A 20,283-nucleotide genomic window follows, 5' to 3' on the forward strand; every position below is an offset into this window, starting at 1 on the left:
TTTACATTCGTTTTGTTTAGTGCTTCATAAAGTTACGTCAAAGGAAAAACACTGTTTCGGGGACGAGGTTTTATCACAAGTAAAAGGCTTTTATTACGGCTTTCGAATTGCGTCCCTTTTTATTGTATTATTGTTTTGAAAGAAAATTTGTACGTCAGATATTATGTTTCATATATTTTGTTTCGCGATACCTTCGCGATTGTTTCGGAACTTTCGATTTTAAACCTTAATCTCTAATAGTAGCTATCGTGGAATTATACTAAAACAAAAACCATAAGCGTGCTAACCAAATTTTCAAGAAAATCTTGCATTTATACAAGTTCTAAACAATAATATTCAGACCGTCGATTTACCGAGCAATAACATTCTGTCGATGAAAGATCTTTTCTTTTGTTTCGTAAAGCCCTTACAAACACAAATTTGTAAAACGATACCCAAATGAGTAGTACAAAACCACCGGTACTCAGGTTCACTAATGATCACATGAACGAGGCGATCGAATTCAATAAATGACGTAGCGTTTAGGAACAATATCGCTGACTCCTGATGTAACAATGTAAACAAGTATTTTTTGCAGTAAGCTTACCTACAGATGGTGTGAGCAAAAATATCCTAATAAACTAACATCTGGGTGTATGTATGTACGTTTACAAAAATCAGGGTTAGTGCTGTGTACAGCTGCAAGAAAAAAAAAAAAAAACAGAAACAATAATTTAAATGCGCTTCCTATCTAATTAGCAGAACAAAAATGCTCTTTATTTTTGACACAAAAATAAATATAATTACTTCTTAAGAATTTAAATCTACATCACCCAACATACTTGGGTCAGCAACAGTTTCTAATAATAGAATAATTAGTCCTGGAACCGAAACTTTATCTTAATTACTTTTTACAGTTATCTTAAGTAAATTTTAATTATCATTTCTTAAATGGATAGATAAGTAGGTATTGGATGGACCGGCGACACGGTGAGCTCTCCTTTCGCCTCACCCAGGTCCTTTCAGGGCATGGATGCTTCGGGAGGTATCAGTGGAGAGTCTGCGGAAGGGAGCCACATCCGGGCTGCCACCAGTGCGGGCACCCGAACGATGACGCTCAGCACGCGCTAGAAGCGTGCCCACGGTGGGAGCACCCGCGGCGAAACCTCGTCGCGGTGTTGGGGCAGGACCTATCTTTGCGGGCTATAGTCGCCCGTATGGTAGAGGACCGGAGTTCGTGGGAGGCCATGGCTGGGTTCTGTGACTTGGTCATGGCGCTTCGTGAGGCTGAGGAGCGAGAAAGGGAACGGGATCCCTCTTCGGCTCCTCAGCGCAGAAGGCGGGGTGGACGGCGCGTGCGAGAGGCCGCCGCTCAGCCCTCGTAGGGACTATCGAGTGCCGGGTGCGGGGGCGCTAGGCACTCGACTGTTGGTCCGGTGGTGAAGCGGTGCAAGATGGCTCCTGTGCGCCGCTCACGGTGTATCACCCGAGACGAGGTTCTACGGGATTTTCCCGGGGATGAAATCCCGTCTTAACATTAGTACGGGTACCGCCTAAGGCGAGACTTTCGGCGCGCATCGCGGTACCGTAAGTTTCGTGTAGTCGGTTTGGTGGAGCTCGATGGGGTTTAGTCGGTAGTCGTTCTGCGGGGCAAGTGCTTCGCGCGCCTTTTTCAAGGCGTAGTCTCCTGTGAGAAATTGGGGAGGTGAAGGACCTCGGCCCTTCTCTTCTCCCCTTCTTCCTCTCAGGAGGCGCCGGAGTCCGACATAACCCGGTCCGTTACCCCCCTCGACCGGGTATCCGTAAATGGATTCCCCAGCGTTAAAAAAAAAAAAAGGTATTGGATGGAAAAAGTATGGATTACTTAGTTAACAATTTATCAAAAGCTCATCTTAATTATCTCTACCTTGGTGGATATCATGTAGATTAAGCCGAGTCAAAATTCAGATGATTTAAAGATCTCATCTCACAGTTCACTTTTTATTAAGTTACTGTTACTGGTACATTTAGTTACAGGAGCGTATAAATATTACAACATGAATGCCGGCCCCGCCCTAATAAATGTCAAAAGAGCTTTGTATCACTAAATCTCAGTACCGCTTAGTAATCGATTAGATTCTTCATTTCTCTGAACATTTCGAACTGATAAATAATCTCCCGAAACCACAGGCACCCGAAAATTATGGTCAACAATGAGAGATTAAACACGATTGTAATTTTCACTTTAAAGAAATTAAAGTTTGCTATACTCAAGCTACGACTGAGCTAGGACCAGCTTTATACTTTAGCATGAAAACAAAATTAATCCATTTGAGTCACAACAATGAGTAATAAGGAAAGCGACACAAGAAGAGAGAGTTTAATTAACATAGTAATAAACCTTAACAAATGGGCGATACGCGAACAAAATCATACTTAGTGTGACATACCAATTAAAGTATGACTTACTATGAAAAGTGGATTATTTTTTCACAGTTGTAAATATTCGTAATTTAGTCTAGATTTTGATTCAGCACCTAACAAATGTTCCAAACCAGAACGTATGTCGTTATGCCTATAAACATAATGGTCACTGTTTGCGGGTGTTATGCCAGTATGATTTATCATGGATTCATTAGTCTGGTTCTAACAAAGCGTATTGTATATTGTGTGTGTATACTCCAGAACTAAATAACAATAACTCACAACCCCCTGATCAATTTGTGGCTTAGCAGACTTCTAGAAAGGCAGAAATGCATCGATAGCATGCCTGAATACTTTATATAAGCACAATTATTGAAAAATATATAGATACAATGATATTGAGTCCGGTTTTTGTAAATAATATTATCTCGCTACGTTAATCGGCAAAAAAAACTGCTGTCGAAATAAATTCCTTATGATGAAGATTAACACAAAAAGCTTCAGATTTATACAACTTCCATGATATTTATTCGACCGTGAATAATGCTGTTTCTACCTGTGGGAAATAGCATGTGATAATTATCCAATATATAACTAGCTTTATCCTTGTTTTTCTCTATCTCTTCGTTAATCTAATAATTAGATGTTTTTATTATATTACTAGCTGTACCCGTCCGCTTCGCTGGGCATTTAAAATTAACATTGTTATTTCTCACCCCCACAAAGATTCTCATCATTAACGCCCCCGCAACTGGTGTAGGGAGTCCAACACTCATATAAATATTAGCCTATCCATTAAGTACATGTATTTTCTACATGGATACCAAGTTTCAAGTCAATCGGATGCATAGTTCAGTAGTTATAACGGATCATCCGTAAAACCACTGTAGATTTATATATTAGTATAGATTTGATCCAATCTTATTGAACATTTAAAATTATTTACGCGGACAGCATACTGGTCGTAACCCCGGGGAGAGACTACCGAAAGTCTGCCCGTCTAGCTTACGCAGGTATGGCATTCGACGTCGGGAGGCTCTGAAGGCTGGGGGCTCGACGTGAAGCTGGAGAAAATCCAGGTTGTTTCACGAGCCTCGGCAAGTGCCGCCGCCGGGCACCTACTTTGTGATAGCGGGCGTCCGCGTCGAGATCTGGGAACGTGTTCTTAAAAATCAATAAAATTAAAGTCCGCGCAGTAATAAAATATCTCTGGTTGAAAACTTTTACAACGGAGCTGGTAAATCAAGACTTGAAAACAACATTAGGGGTTCATGCTCCTGGATATTCGAGGCCTGCGCGTTGGTATACTGAGTTCAAGCCAGAAAGAACTTTCATTAACAACGAACCCCACACGGGACGCACTACTTTCGTAGTGACAGACAACCGATCAAAAAAAGTTGATAACATAGTCTTGGCGGATGTAGGTATGAGAAAAGTGTCAGCGCACTGGATGTCCAGAATGCTTTCTAACGCGCAGAAAAGGGAGATCAAGAATTGTACAAAGCTGTTTGAGTTTATTACACAAGATCATAACCCATTTTATGGCTCGAATCATAACTATAGACAAAATATGGCTTCATCATTATAACCCTGAAACAAAAAAAAACAGTCCATAACTTGAAAGAGAGCGTCATCTTCAATTTGGATAAATAAATAGCGTTTCCATACGCCACTGTTCCATCATTCCAAAGGGCTGTTTTTCTGGGACAGGCAAAGAGTGGGGATGATGGAATACTTTAATCATGGAGCCACTATTATGGGGACTATGTACGCAGGACAGATAACAAAGTTGCTTGAGGAAATACGCAAGCAACGGCGTTTCAAATTCGCTAAAGTTATTTTGTTTGGCAAAGATAACGTCCCCGCGCACAAGTTCAGAGTTACCATGGCTGACATTCTAGGAGCTGGCTTCGAATTGATAAAACATCCTCCATTTTAAAGTCGATGTAGGCTAAAGGTTAAGATGCCTAGTACAGTCGTATCAAGCGATGAAATGGTGTTCGAATCCCGCAGGCAAGTACCAACTTTTCTAATGAAATACGTACTAAAAATAGTTGACAATTGACTTTCACAGCGAAGAAATAACGTGTATTCAAAATCAAACCCGCAAAATTATAATTTGCATAATTACTGGTGGTAAGACGTCTTGTGAGTCCGCATGAATAGGTAGGTTCTATGAATATTCACACATATGATAATTTATTATCTACCAGCCAATAAAAGCCCCGTTACAAAATTGTACGGTGTTTTACTTATTAGAGTATTTGTAAATACTTTTTACTTTTTCAATTACCTTTTAAATTGACATTTAGTTAGTTGTAAATTGAAAAATAAAAATGTGCGAAATGATCACTTACAAATTTACTTATTAATTTATTTTTGATCTGAAATAAACAATTGGAAATAGCTTTGATATAACGAAAAGTTGGGCAAATATCTCAAAGGTCCAAATGATGGGGAACAAAATTGAGATCTGCTATGACCCTGTTTTAGAACGTTTAGCACTTCTGAATAAATAAATACAACTTCTGTTAACTTGTTCTTGTTCGCAATTGAGTTTTGAATTATATCACTAGGTATTTGAATTTTGCCAAATTAAAACCAAAGGGCAAGTTTTCTTTTAGCACATTTTAATGAAATATCCTATTGTTAAGTAATATACTATATTAGTAATATTTAAAAGAAGCATAGGTAAAGTAGATAAAGAGGAAGTAACAGAGGTAGAAGTCACTGTAGTCGTCGTGGCCTAAAGGATAAGACGTCCGGTGCATTCGTATCTAGCGACGCACCGGTGTTCGAATCCCGCAGGCGGGTACCAATTTCTCTAATGAAATACGTACTTAACAAATGTTCACGATTGACTTCCACGGTGAAGGAATAACATCGTATAATAAAAATGAAACCCGCAAAATTATAATTTGCGTAATTACTGGTGGTAGGACCTCTTGTGAGTCCGCACGGGTAGGTACCACCACCCTACCTATTTCTGCCGTGAAGCAATAATGCGTTTTGGTATAAAGGTGGGGAGCCGTTGTAACCATACTGAGACCTTAGAACTTATATCTCAAGGTAGGTGGCGGCATTTACGTTGTAGATGTGTATGGGCTCCGGTAACTATTTAACACCAGGTAGCATGTGAGTTCGTCCACCTCCTGTCCTGGTGAAACTGGATAGGCCTCCGGGCCACCAGTAATCCTTCAATCATAAAAAAAAAAGAGTTCGTCCACCAATCTAAGCGTTTAAAAAAAGTCCTACAAAATTGAATACGTTCCGTCATGACCTATACAAATAAGGCGTTCGCTTACGCGGCCCTCGTGTACATTAACTAAAAGCGGCGCGACGCGATAATCCTCTTATCGTCGCCACTAATTACATATCCGACCCATGCGACTTGGCAACGCAAAGCTGCCATCGCCCGAAACATGTCTTATCGGATTCCCCAGATTCACTCTCAATGCTTTTAGTTTCTTCGAGCACCGGTCACCGTGCTCGTCATTCCGATAGAGGCACCCGTCACGTGCGGACGTGCTCATCGACCACTCGATTGCCCGGCCTTTGTTCGCCCGGGTTTGGTTAACCCGGCCATTGTTCGCGAGCGTGTGTTCGTGGTACATCTGCCGACCAAGTGTTTTTCCTGGAAGTTTTTATTTGTTTTGTTTCCTTTTGATATTTCTGTGTTCGTGGTACATCTGCCGACAAACTGTCTTCCTGGAAGTGTTTAATTGTTTTGTTTCTTTTTGTTATTTCCGTTTTGTTGTGTTTTTTCTTTGTCCTGTAGTAATCGTGCCGCATCGCCACCTTTGTTCAATAGAACCGCTCAGGTCCGAGAAGTTGGGGCCTCGCCGCAAGGCGAGTGTTTTCTAAGACCCAGGGTAGCCCCACCTGGGCACGTAGCCATCATGGACGCTGTATTTGCGGAATTTCTCCGGCTTCGCTACCCAAAGCTCACTTCCGAGTTTCAGGCCTTCAAGGCCGATCACACCGCGAGCCCTCTCGTGGACTCCGCCGAGCTGGCTGCTCCTGCGTCGCCTGTACCTGCGTGCAAAACTTCTGCATCGAGCACCGCAGCCTCCGTCGTGCCTGCCGTTCCCGCGTCGCCTATACTGGCGAGTAAAACTGCTGCGTCGTCCGCCGTGGTCACCGTTCCAGCAGCGCGATCATCCGCGGCCTCCGTCGCGCCCTCCAAAACACCTACTCGTAGGTCACCTGCGCCCGCCTCCTCGTCCTCCGACTCTGACTCGGAGATGGAGGTCGACCTCGCCCCCGCCTCATCGACGGATGGATTTACCCTGGTACAAAAGGGTAAGAAGCGTGCCGCGGAGTCTCGAGCTCCCGCGGCCACTAAAATTAGCAAAGCCGCGAACGCGTCGCGCCCCCGCCCCCAGACTCCCGTTGCGCCTCCAGCCCCTGCCAGTCCGTCGCCGCGTCCGGTGGCACAAAATAAAACCCAGTCCCCTCCTCCGGTAATCCTTCAAGAGAAGGCAGCTTGGGATCGAGTTTCCCTGGCCCTTAAGGCCAAAAATATCAATTTCACGAATGCCCGTAACCTCGCGAACGGCATCCAAATAAAGGTGCATTCATCTGATGACCATAGGGCCCTCACCTCTTACCTCCGTAAGGAGCGTATAAGCTTCCACACTTATACGCTTCAGGAGGAGCGGGAACTCCGCGTTGTAATACGCGGAATCCCTAAAGAGTTAGATGTAGAGCTCGTAAAAGTCGACCTGTTAGAACAAGGCCTACCAGTGAATTCTGTGCACCGTATGCACACCGGTCGCGGTAGGGAGCCATATAATATGGTTCTAGTCGCTCTCCAGCCTACCCCCGAGGGTAAGAAAATCTTTAACACACAGACCGTCTGTAGGCTCTCTGGTATCGCTGTCGAAGCCCCCCATAAAAAAGGCACTCCTAGCCAGTGCCATAACTGTCAATTGTATGGGCACTCTTCCCGTAACTGTCACGCGCGCCCCCGATGCGTCAAATGTTTAGGCGATCACGCCACGGCCCTATGCACTCGCGATCAAAAAACCGCGACTGAAACACCTAGCTGCGTCCTGTGTCGAACACAGGGTCACCCCGCAAATTACCGCGGATGCCCCCGAGCCCCGAAAATAAATCGCCGCGTCGCCCGCCAAAACCGCCTCCGAGCTTCCGGTCCAGACATCAAAGCCTCGGCACCCTCTGCGCCGCAGGCTAAGCCAGCGTTCGTTCCGGCAACGGTGCCCAGTGTCTCGGCCTGGGCGAAACCGCTGCCGTACACGAACACGGCTACAACTCCCTCCTCCGCGATTCGTCCCGCCTCCGCGACTCGTCCCTCTCCCGCGACTTGCCCTCCGACCGCGTCCGAAAATCTCGCTTTAGCGATCGACTTCTTTCAGTCGATCAACTTTGAGCGCGTTAACGCTTTGGGCGACGTCATTCGCGCTGCCTCCACTGCACAACACTTTATCGCCGTTGTGCAGGAATATGCCGACGTATACGCGTCTTTAAATACGTACGTCCTCCCCTCACTCCGCCGGTAATCAATGGCGTATACAAGTAGAATAAAGCCCCTATCCGTGACGATAGGATTTTTTAACGCTTACGGTCTCGCAAATCAACGTGATCAGGTTTCTGACTTTTTGCGTGACCATCAAATTGATATCTTTTTAGTGCAGGAGACCCTACTTAAGCCCGCGCGCCGTGACCCTAAAATCGCGAACTATAACATGGTCAGGAACGACAGGCTCTCTGCCCGTGGTGGTGGTACCGTGATTTACTATAGAAGAGCCCTGCATTGCGTCCCGCTCGATCCTCCCGCGCTCGCTAATATCGAAGCATCAGTGTGCCGAATCTCACTGACGGGACACGCGCCGATCGTTATCGCGTCCGTTTATCTTCCACCGGATAAGATCGTTCTAAGCAGTGATATCGAGGCGCTGCTCGGTATGGGGAGCTCTGTCATTCTGGCGGGCGACCTAAATTGTAAACACATCAGGTGGAACTCACACACCACAACCCCGAATGGCAGGCGGCTTGACGCGTTAGTCGATGATCTCGCCTTCGATATCGTCGCTCCGTTAACCCCGACTCACTACCCGCTAAATATCGCGCATCGCCCAGATATACTCGACATAGCGTTATTAAAAAACGTAACTCTGCGCTTACACTCGATCGAAGTAGTTTCAGAGTTAGATTCAGACCACCGTCCCGTCGTTATGAAGCTCGGTCGCGCTCCCGATTCCGTTCCCGTCACGAGGACTGTGGTGGATTGGCACACGCTGGGCATCAGCCTGGCTGAATCTGATCCACCATCGCTCCCGTTTAACCCGGACTCTACCCCGTCTCCTCAGGATACCGCTGAAGCCATAGACATCTTAACATCACACATCACCTCGACATTAGATAGGTCATCGAAACAAGTTGTAGCGGAGGACTTCCTTCACCGTTTCAAATTGTCCGACGATATTAGGGAACTCCTTAGAGCTAAGAACGCCTCGATACGCGCCTACGACAGGTATCCTACCGCGGAAAATCGTATTCGAATGCGTGCCCTACAACGCGACGTAAAGTCTCGCATCGCCGAAGTCCGAGATGCCAGATGATCTGATTTCTTAGAAGGACTCGCGCCCTCCCAAAGGTCTTACTACCGCTTAGCTCGTACTCTCAAATCGGATACGGTAGCAACTATGCCCCCCCTCGTAGGCCCCTCAGGCCGACTCGCGGCCTTTGATGATGACGAAAAAGCAGAGCTGCTGGCCGATACATTGCAAACCCAGTGCACGCCCAGCACTCAATCCGTGGACCCTGTTCATGTAGAATTAGTAGACAGTGAGGTAGAACGCAGAGCCTCCTTGCCACCCTCGGATGCGTTACCACCCGTCACCCCGATGGAAGTTAAAGACTTGATCAAAGACCTACGTCCTCGCAAGGCTCCCGGTTCCGACGGTATATCTAACCGCGTTATTAAACTTCTACCCGTCCAACTCATCGTGATGTTGGCATCTATTTTCAATGCCGCTATGGCGAACTGTATCTTTCCCGCGGTGTGGAAAGAAGCGGACGTTATCGGCATACATAAACCCAGTAAACCAAAAAATCATCCGACGAGCTACCGCCCGATTAGCCTCCTCATGTCTCTAGGCAAGCTGTATGAGCGTCTGCTCTACAAGCGCCTCAGAGATTTCGTCTCATCCAAGGGCATTCTCATCGATGAACAATTCGGATTCCGTACAAATCACTCATGCGTTCAACAGGTGCACCGCCTCACGGAGTACATTCTTGTGGGGCTTAATCGACCAAAACCGTTATACACGGGAGCTCTCTTCTTCGACGTCGCAAAAGCGTTCGACAAAGTCTGGCACAATGGTTTGATTTTCAAACTATTCAACATGGGCGTGCCGGATAGTCTCGTGCTCATCATACGGGACTTCTTGTCGAACCGCTCTTTTCGATATCGAGTCGAGGGAACCCGCTCCTCCCCACGACCTCTCACAGCTGGAGTCCCGCAAGGCTCTGTCCTCTCACCCCTCCTATTTAGCTTATTCGTCAACGATATTCCCCGGTCGCCGCCGACCCATTTAGCTTTATTCGCCGACGACACGACTGTTTACTATTCTAGTAGAAATAAGTCCCTAATCGCGAAGAAGCTTCAGAGCGCAGCCCTAGCCCTAGGACAGTGGTTCCGAAAATGGCGCATAGACATCAACCCAGCGAAAAGTACTGCGGTGCTATTTCAGAGGGGAAGCTCCACACGGATTTCCTCCCGGATTAGGAGGAGGAATCTCACACCCCCGATTACTCTCTTTAGACAACCCATACCCTGGGCCAGGAAGGTCAAGTACCTGGGCGTTACCCTGGATGCATCGATGACATTCCGCCCGCATATAAAATCAGTCCGTGACCGTGCCGCGTTTATTCTCGGTAGACTCTACCCCATGATCTGTAAGCGGAGTAAAATGTCCCTTCGGAACAAGGTGACACTTTACAAAACTTGCATAAGGCCCGTCATGACTTACGCGAGTGTGGTGTTCGCTCACGCGGCCCGCACACACATAGACACCCTCCAATCCCTACAATCCCGCTTTTGCAGGTTAGCTGTCGGGGCTCCATGGTTCGTGAGGAACTTTGACCTACGCGACGACCTGGGCCTCGAATCAATTCGGAAATACATGAAGTCAGCGTCGGAACGATACTTCGATAAGGCTATGCGTCATGATAATCGCCTTATCGTTGCCGCCGCTGACTACTCCCCGAATCCTGATCATGCAGGAGCCAGTCACCGTCGACGCCCTAGACACGTCCTTACGGATCCATCAGATCCAATAACCTTTGCATTAGATGCCTTCAGCTCTAATACTAGGGGCAGGCTTAGGGACCCCGGTAACCGTACTCGTCGAACTCGACAAAGAGGTCGACGTGCAACCTAACCCATGCATCAGCCCGCTGAGTTTCTCGCCGGATCTTCTCAGCGGGTCGCGACTCCGATCCGGTAGTAGATTCATTCGCGAGGCAGCTACTCTTGAGCTGTTAGGTCTCCTTCGGAGGCGCTCGGGTAGCTGTTAGCAAATCCCACCTCTCCTGGCTGAGCCTTTGCTCGCCCACGTGTCCTGGTGAAACTGGAAAGGCCTTCGGGCCACCAGTAAACTTTCAATCATAAAAAAAAAAAATTAAAAAAAAAATAAAAAAAAAAATAAAAAAAAAAAATAAAAAAAAAAAAAAAAAACCCGTGCTCGTCGAACTGGTCGATTACGACGAAGAGTTCGAAGAGCGAACTAACCCATAGACACAACAAAGAGTTTTTCACCGGATCTTCTCAGTGGGTCGCGATTCCGATCCGGTAGTAGATTTTGCGAAGCACTGCTCTTGCTTGCTAAGGCTAGCTTCTAATGCTAGCTGCTAATTCTCTCAGGTTGAACCCGTGAGCTCATCTACTCGTTGGCGCGTAGCTGGAATAGCCCCTTAGGCTAACAATAATAGGTAGAGGAAAAAAAGTTATATAGTTTGTAAAATATTTTCAGGATCTGATAACCATGAAAAACTTGTTCGAAACAACGGGTTAATAAATGTAATAAGTATAATAAATCATAAATAATTATAAAATTATATCTAAGGTTCAGAAAACTGTTAATTTATAATTAATTGATGATTATTTGGTGACTTATTTTGGGGAAATATATCTATATTCTATATTGATCAATTTGAAATTCAGTCTTTCATCGATCAGATGTCATTAAATATTTATATAGGGTGTCAAATTAACTCCAAATTATCAAACAGAATATATACTTTGTTTTGGCATGTCCCTTTTTCCCTTTTTCTTTACCCTACCTTTTTCTTTAGCCTCTTTCAAATTAAAAGCATTCATCTTAATCTTTAATGGCATCGGCATGATGACCAGATCACAAAATATAAATGAAAATGGCGAAACTTACCACTTAACCGAACTCGCTCTAGAACCGGTGATCCAATCAATAGTTGTGCTTTCATGTGTCTTAACATGTTACTCCTAAGGTCCATCTCTCGCAAATTTACCATGTGGTTCACCGTTTCCGGAGGTATCTCCCAAAGAGATGCCAAGCCGTGCATCGTTATTTTCTGAGAATAAGAAGAAGGATGAGTATGTTAAGAATCGATAAGACTTAAAAAATATTTAGCTTTCATATGCGAACGAGTTCACGACTCACTTAGTGATTACCGGAGTTCATAGATATCAGTGTGACTGCTGTCACTCACCTTGAAAACTGTGGTGGAAGCCTAAACTAAATTGAATGACAGGTATCGCACGCACTCAACCCTGAACGCATGAGTGCTTTGCGGCTGAATGGTAATATCTATTCGTGCATACTTTCCACAGCCCACAAGCAAATAACATTTTCATTTGATTTTTTTTTCTACCTATGCTGATAGCGTTGAGAGGCTATTTCAGCTTCGCCCTAATATGTGGGGGAGCTCACGGGGCTCAAGCCGGAGTGTTGCTAACACTGGCCCTAACAAGAGCAGTGCTGTCAGAATCTACCACCGAATCGGAAACGCGACCCACTGAGAAGATCCAATGAGAAACTCAGTGGGCTGTGTCTATGGGTTAATTCCCTCATCGAGCCCTTTGTCCTAGGCGATGGGTTTGACGAGGACGATGACCGGTGCTTGTACCTAAAAGTATCGTTAATGGATCGGGAGGATCCGTAATGACGTGGTTTGGGCATTTTATTATATGCGCCTGCATACTAACAATCTTAGATTCAAAATCTACACACCTAGGTACCAGTGGCATTAAAATCGTATAAGTCTTATATCTTCGCATACTTCGTTTGGCCAGCCATATATTTAAAAAAAAACACGTTAATTTTGGACCCAAAATAATCGTCAAAATCATGTAGAAGTTTTCTCACTAAACAGGGCTTTTCAACAACTATTTCCTGTAGTACGCGGCATAAATATAGGACCGTATAAACTTTGCATTGAAGCAGTAGCCAGACACTGTTTCTAATACATTAATAGAATAGTTTAGTTTTCATTACCATTAATTTAATTACGGCTTAATTGAATTTCCAAAAGGAATTCCCTATTATAGAAAGGCATTTATATTATTATGAAATATATTTGGACGATAAATATAAACGTTAATAATAACTTATACACGTAGGCAGCAGCTTCTTCGAAATACCGAGTACCGAAGCACCGAGACGTCTGACAGTGATCGAATTATCTCAAGAACCTACAAAAACTATCTTATTCGAAGCAATTTTATACATTTTAGGAAATACCGACTAGATTACAAAGAAGACTCACAAAATAATTCACGAGAAACTACTCGGTTGTGAGACACAGTAACTAAAACACAGAACTATAAGTAATATTGTGAATTATCTTTGCGAGTGTACTAGGCCTTATATCGTGTTCATTAATTTTTTTTTTTTTTTTTTTTTTTTTTTTTTTCCTACCTATGCTGATAGCCTTGAGAGGCTATTTCAGCTTACCCTAGCTTGTGTAGGTGAGCTCGCGGGGCTCAAACCGGAGAATTGCTAACACCGCCCTAGCAAGAGCAGTGCTTCGCAGAATCTACCACCGGATCGGAAGCGCGACCCACTGAGAAGATCCGGCGAGAAACTCAGTGGGCTGTGTCTGTGGGTTAATTCGCTCGTCGAGCCCTTCGTCGCAAGCGACGGGTTCGGCGAGGACGGTGACCGGTGCTTGTATTGCCTAAAAGCACCGTTAGTGGATCAGGAGGATCCGTGATGACGTGCTTTGGGCGACGTCGACGGTTTACCAAACGGTCTACAGGATCGGGTATGTAGTTTCCGGCGGCCACGACAAGAGGGTTCTCATGTCGTGCCGCCTTCTCAAAGTGGCGCAGCGATGCCGACTGTAGATACTTACTGACAGGGTCGAGCTCCAGGTCATCGTGGAGGTCCACGTTCCTCTGGAACCATGGTGCTCCGACGGCTATCCTGCAGAATCGGGATTGTATTACCTGAAGGGGTTTCAAGTTGGTGCGGGCCGCGTGAGCGAACACTACGCTTGCATACGTCATGACGGGGCGTATGCAAGTTTTGTAGAGGGTTACCTTGTTACGGAGGGACAGTTTGCTTCGTCTACAAAGCATTGGGTAGAGTCGTCCTAGTATAAACGCGGCGCGATCGCGTACCGTTTTTACGTGGGGACGGAATGTCATCCCTCTGTCGAGGGTGACGCCTAGGTATTTGACCTTCGGGGCCCACGGTATGGGCTGGTCAAAGAGAGTGATGGGGCTAACGGCGGAGGTGTTTACGCGCCTACTGGGGAGTGGGGTGCTCGAAGTGGTATTCGGAGGGCGACCCCTTTTGAATAGCACCGCTGTGCTTTTCGTGGGGTTAATGTCTATTCGCCACTTCCGGAACCACTGTCCCATGGTGGTTACTGCGGTCTGGAGTCGCCGATGAAGCAACGACATCTTCCTACACGAGTAGTAGATAGCCGTGTCATCGGCGAAGAGCGCTAGATGGGTCTCCGGAGACCGGGGTATATCGTTGATATACAAACTAAATAGTAACGGGGAGAGTGCGGAGCCTTGCGGGACTCCGGCAGTCAGATGACGGGGACGAGAACGAGTTCCCTCTACTCGATATCGAAACGAACGGTTCGACAAGAAGTCTCGTATGATGAGCACGAGTCTGTCTGGCACTCCCATGTTGTACAGTTTGTAGATCAAACCGTTGTGCCAGACTTTGTCGAACGCCTTCGCTACATCGAAGAAGAGGGCGCCGGTCGGGATTTGTTTACGCCTATTTAGCCCTATTAAGATGTGCTCCGTGAGGCGGTGCACTTGTTGTACGCACGAGTGTTTGGCGCGGAATCCAAACTGCTCGTCTATTAGAATTTTGTTCGCGGTAACGAAGTCCCAGAGGCGTTTCCGAAGGAGCCGTTCGTAAATTTTGCCTATCGCTGGGAGGAGACTAATCGGTCGGTAACTAGCGGTTTCATTATTCGGTTTGCCCGGCTTGTGTATACCGATAACGTCTGCTTCTTTCCATACCGCCGGAAAGATGCAGTGCGTCATAGCAGCATTTAAGATGGTAGCCAACATTGTTATCAGTTGGACTGGTAAGAGTTTTAACGCGCGGTTGCGGATGCCGTCGGAGCCGGGTGCCTTCTTAGGTTGAAGGTTGTCTATTACTTCTCTAACTTCGTCAGAGGTAATGGGGGGTAACGCGTCCGAGGGTGGCAGGGAAGCTCTGCGCTCGACCTCCCTGTCGACTGCCTCGGTGTGTTCGGGGTCCGCGTATTGAGTGCTGGTGGTGCACTGCTCTTGCAGTGCATCGGCCAGCAACTCTGCCTTGTCATCGTCATCGAAAGCCGGTGGTTGGCCTGAAGGGCGTACGAGAGGAGGCATAGTAGCGGTAGTTTCGGACTTGAGAGTCCTTGCTAGTCGCCAGTATGCTTGATGAGAGGGCGCGAGTCCTTCTAAGTAACTATCCCAATTCTCATTTCGGGCGTCGCTTAGGCGAGATTTTACATCCCGCTGTAGACGACGCATCCGAATCCGGTTTGAGTGCGTGGGAAGTTGATCGTAGGCCCGGATTGCCGCGTTTCTAACTCTTAGGAGGTTCCTAAGTTCGGGGGACAGTCTGATGCGGTGGAAGCTATCCTCCACATCGACTTCTTTTGAGGATCTTATGATCGCGGAAGAGATGTGATCCGTGATGATGTTTATGGATTCGACTGTGTCCTCGGGGGAGGGAGTTGAATCCGGGCCGCAGGGGAGGATTGGTGGAGCGGCATCGGCTAAGCATTTGCCCAGCTTCTTCCAGTCCACCATGGTCCTCGTAGCTGTGACTGGGTTGTGGGGGCGACCGAGCTGCATAACGACAGGTCGGTGGTCTGAGTCGAGCTCTGACATTGCTTCGATGGAACGCAAGCGCAGAGTTACGTTCCTCAGCAGTGCCAGGTCTATAGTGCTCGGACGGAGCGCGATGTTATACGGATAACATGTTGGAGTTGGGGGACCGACTACTTCAAAGGTAAGGTCGTCTATAAACGCGTCGAGACGCCTACCATTTATGTTTGAACTGTGGCAGTTCCACCTAGTGTGGTGGCAATTTAAATCGCCTGCCAGGATGACGGAGTCTCCCATGCCGAACAGTGATTCGATGTCACTGCTCAGAAGGGGCTTGTCCGGGGGGAGATAAACGGATGCGATGACGATCGGCTGGTGTCCCGTCAGCGAGATACGGCACACTGACGCCTCGATATGTGAGAGCGAGGGGGTATCGAGAGGGACAATGTGCAGGGCCCGCCTATAGTAAATGGCAGTCCCGCCTTTGGAGGCGGTGAGTCTGTCATTCCTAACCATGACGTAATTCGCGACTTTCGGGTCACGACGCGAGGGCTTCAGGCAGGTCTCCTGCACTAGCAGAATATCTACAAGATTGTCGCGGAGGAATTCGTAAATTTGATCGCGTTGTCGCGCGAGTCCGTTAGCATTGTAGAATGCTAACGTAAGGGAATATGGTTTCTCTCTAGCGTTTTGCGCCATTGATTACCGGTGATTTTAGAAAGTACGGGCCACGGACTCGTAAACGTCCATGTAATCGAACGCGGCCGCGAGCCGTTGTTCGGGGTTTACCGCCCTTCGCAACGCGTCTGCGAACGATCGCAGACGGTCGAAGTTGACCGCCGTGACGAAGTCGCGCACGAGCGTGAAGTCGTTGACGGCTGAGGGTTGCGGGGGACGGTACGCGGGCGCGGGGGGAGGTGCGAGCAGGGGCTGCGGCGCGGGACGTGTCGCGAGCGGGGGCTGGGGTGCAGTTTGTGTTCCCGACCTCGTATACGGCAGCGGTTTATTCCACGCCGATACGGTGGGAACCGCAGCCGGTACGAAGGCGGGTTTCGGTGCTGAAGGCACCGAAGTCTTTGGGCCGACGGTACGGGGGGCTGGGTGGGTCGGACGTTTTCGCGGAGCCCTAGGACATCCACGGTAATTCGCGGGGTGCCCTTGCTTAAGGCATAGGACACAGCTTGGAGGTTCGGTCGCGGTTTCCCTAACTCGCGAGCAATCTACCGTGGCGTGATCGCCGAGACACTTCACGCAGCGGGGGCGCGCGTGGCAATTCCGAGCCGAGTGGCCATATAGTTGGCATCTGTGGCACTGTCCGGGAGTGCCACGTCTATGGGGGGCTTCAATGGTAACCCCGGATAGGCCACATACTGTCGCGAGACATGCGATCTTTTTCTTGGCCTCCGGGGTTGGTTCTAGAGCGACTAGAACCATGTTATATGGTTTTTTGTCGCGGCCGTTGTGCATCCGGTGCACACTTACTATCGGGAGGGACTGAGCGGTCAGATCCTCCCTTACGTACTCTATGTCGAGTTCCTTCGGAACTCCGCGTATTACTACGCGGAGCTCGCGGTCCTCCTGAAGGGCATAGGTGTGGAAACCTATGTTCTCCTTTCGGAGGTATGCTGAGAGGGCCCTATGGTCGCCCGGCGTTGCGACCTTTATCTGAATCCCATGCGCGACGTTACGCGCATGGGTATAATTTATTTTGTTTGCCTGAAGGGCCTGGGAGACGCGGTTCCACGCTGACTTCTCCTGGAGAATCAGCGGGGGCGGGGCGACGGTTTTTTGCGCGGATGCGGGCTTGGGACGCGGCGGTGGGGTTGCGCGGCGGCCGGAGTCCGACTCCGGTGTCACGACTACCTGCGGACGGGAGGCAGTCGCTGACTTGGTTTGTTTTGTCGTGGAGCTCCGGGACTCCACGGCGCGAGTACGTTTTTTCCCGCGTTTTACCGTTTGGAACCCATCCGAGGTTCCGGGCTGCGGGCTCGTCGCGGACTCGAAGTCCATCTCCGATCCGGTATCGGAGTCTGAACCTGAGTTAATTATTACCGACGACGCGACGGATGATATTGGCGAGAATGACGTCGCGGGTGCGTTAGGCGCTTCGTTGGCGCTAGGCGCTTCGTGAGTCGCTACGTGCGTACGTGCGCTCAAATTGGGTTTGGGGGCGGGGCATGACTGCGCGGCTCGAAATGACGCGGCGAGGGACGCGGGCGGGGCGGGACTCGCGCGGGCGGCCCTGTAGGCCGCGAATTCGGCCGTGAGGTTGGATAACACCGGGTACTTTTCGGCAAGTAACCCGAGAAACCCTAAAAGTTCTTCTTCCATCTTACGTTTTTGCCCGGGGGGGGCGTCCCCGGGACTTAAGGCACACTCGCCGAAAGGCGAGTCCCCTGAGTAGGAGTTCACCCCCTGAGCTTTACCAGCTCCAAGGGGGGGGAGTGCCTTTGCCGTGAAAACGGCAGTCGGCTAGGATTGGGGTGGAGTTTGGGAAGGTGGGGCCCCACTGGGTTGTGAGAATGCCACAACAAGCGGTGATCTCAGCGGGGGGTTAGTCTCGAAAGAGACTGTTTTGCTCGCCGAATAAATAAATAAATTTAATAAATGATATGAGTGGGTGATAATGTGAAGTCGTTACGAATGCACAATCGACAAGTTCGAGTTGCTTTTACGACCCAAGGTCGCGACGCCAGCGATAGTGCGTCAAGAATTCGCAACAATGCCGCGATCGATGCGACAACGACAATGCAGCGAAACTCAAGACACAAGATCGCGACGGCAGCGACAGTTTCTCGTAAAAACACGTCCGGACTGTAAGGCGATGCAATCGGAACTGCAAAATGTTCATTAATAGAACCAAAGGCACCTTATATTCTTTCCTAAGGTTCGTTCGTGAAAATCGACTTGAGAATGAAAATGTCACAAAGAGGCATAGCTATTTTCGTATGCATGTAACATAATTTGCTATTAGTAAATTACGAAAATATTTTAAAAACGATTACTTCTATTCTTTACAAAACTTATTTTCAGTGTAAACTATATGAAAACCTGTATTTCCGGTAATTTGTGCGAAAAAAACAACCATTTAGATTGAAGATGACTAAAAATCTACTGTATTAATTAGACCACTGGACCATTGGACCATTAGATTCACTGGTGGTAGGACCTCTTGGGAGTCCGCACGGGTAGGTACCACCACCCCGCCCATTTCCGCCGTGAAGCAGTAATGCGTTTCGGTTCGAAGGGTGGGGTAGCCGTTGTAATTATACTGAGACCTTAGAACTTATATCTCGAGGTGGTTGGCACATTTACGTTATAGGTGTCTATGGGCTCCATTAACCACTTAACACCAGGGGGGCTGTGAGCTCGTCCACCCATCAAAGCAATAAAAAAAAATTAAAAAAAAACCCATCATCCTTGAACCTCTATCCGTAAAGAATGTCGTACAGTAAGAGGAGGGGCTTCCTTCTCCTCACAGTACCTGCAAACTAAATAATTAGTTGCGCTGCGTTGCTTATCCATTTGCCTTAAATACTAAGAGTTTCTCATTAGATATGTCAAATTGTAAATATTAAGAGAAATTCTTAATAATAATAATCAATGAGAAAAAATAACGAGTGAGTTAATAACGCCAGTGCTCAGATGAAGTCAAACACTCAGCTGTACATTGTGATGGCTGTCTAACTCTTCGAAGGCGACGGTAACACCGATCTGCCTATTTCTGCTACTTAGCGAATATGCGTTCTAGTTCGAATTCTTCTTATTCTTATCCAGAAACACCTCAATCTATGTCTTAAAAACACATTTACGTCGTGATTTATGTGGCCTCCAGTAACGGCTAACTATCAATGCAGTTAATAACTAATAACTATTGAATTTCTCACATTAAAACGGTCTTAGTATAATGAAAATCTCACTATTCAAACTGGAGCCCATGACTACCTACATCATGTAATATGGCAGTACCTGACCGTGCGGACTGTCAATATCCTGCTTTATCGATATTTCGTATACTTTTAAGGAAGAATCATTATTTGCCCTGCATTAAAAACAATACAAGCTAAAATAATACTACAAAACTACTAGGTACGCAACCTATGTTATTTACAACAATATTTTAGAATTGCGTAAGACAAGAACCGTAGTCAGCTCTCACAAAAAGGTCACGACTTATTTTAGAATGATGTAAAAGCGGTGTATAAATTATTGTATTTATCTATTTATATAAAAATGTATTGCTGTTCGTTAGTCTCGCTAAAACTCGAGAACGGCTGGACCGAGTTGGCTAATTTTGGTCGTGAATTATTTGTGGAAGTCCAGAGAAGGTTTAAAAGGTAGATAAATATGAAAATGCATAGAATTTAATAAACATAACAATTTTGTTTTTCCTTTGATGTGTCCCCCGTCGGACGGATTCGTTTTGTTTGTTTTACGTTTTTTTTATACAAAAGTTTAGGTTTTTATTTATCGATTGAGGTACTACGAAGTCTGCCGGGTCAGCTAGTTAGTAATAAATTGTTCGATCAGGTTGAATTGTTAATGATATCACATTATATTATCGATGTATTTTTTAATAATCATTATGTTTTTTTGAGGATCAAAGA

At 46.9% G+C, this 20,283-nt stretch overlaps 1 protein-coding gene across 1 annotated transcript in view; it reads right to left on the bottom strand.

Annotated features, from left to right (window-relative positions):
- The window catches only part of swi2 (Protein singed wings 2), a 45,077-nt gene that overhangs the window by 17,584 nt on the left and 7,210 nt on the right, over positions 1-20,283 (bottom strand). The window contains 1 exon segment of the mRNA XM_028187103.2: positions 11,796-11,958. Coding sequence (XP_028042904.2) covers positions 11,796-11,958 — 163 coding nt within the window.

This window comes from Bombyx mandarina, chromosome 08, assembly GCF_030267445.1.
Source record: "Bombyx mandarina strain Sakado chromosome 08, ASM3026744v2".
Classification (NCBI taxonomy): Eukaryota; Metazoa; Arthropoda; class Insecta; order Lepidoptera; family Bombycidae; genus Bombyx; species Bombyx mandarina.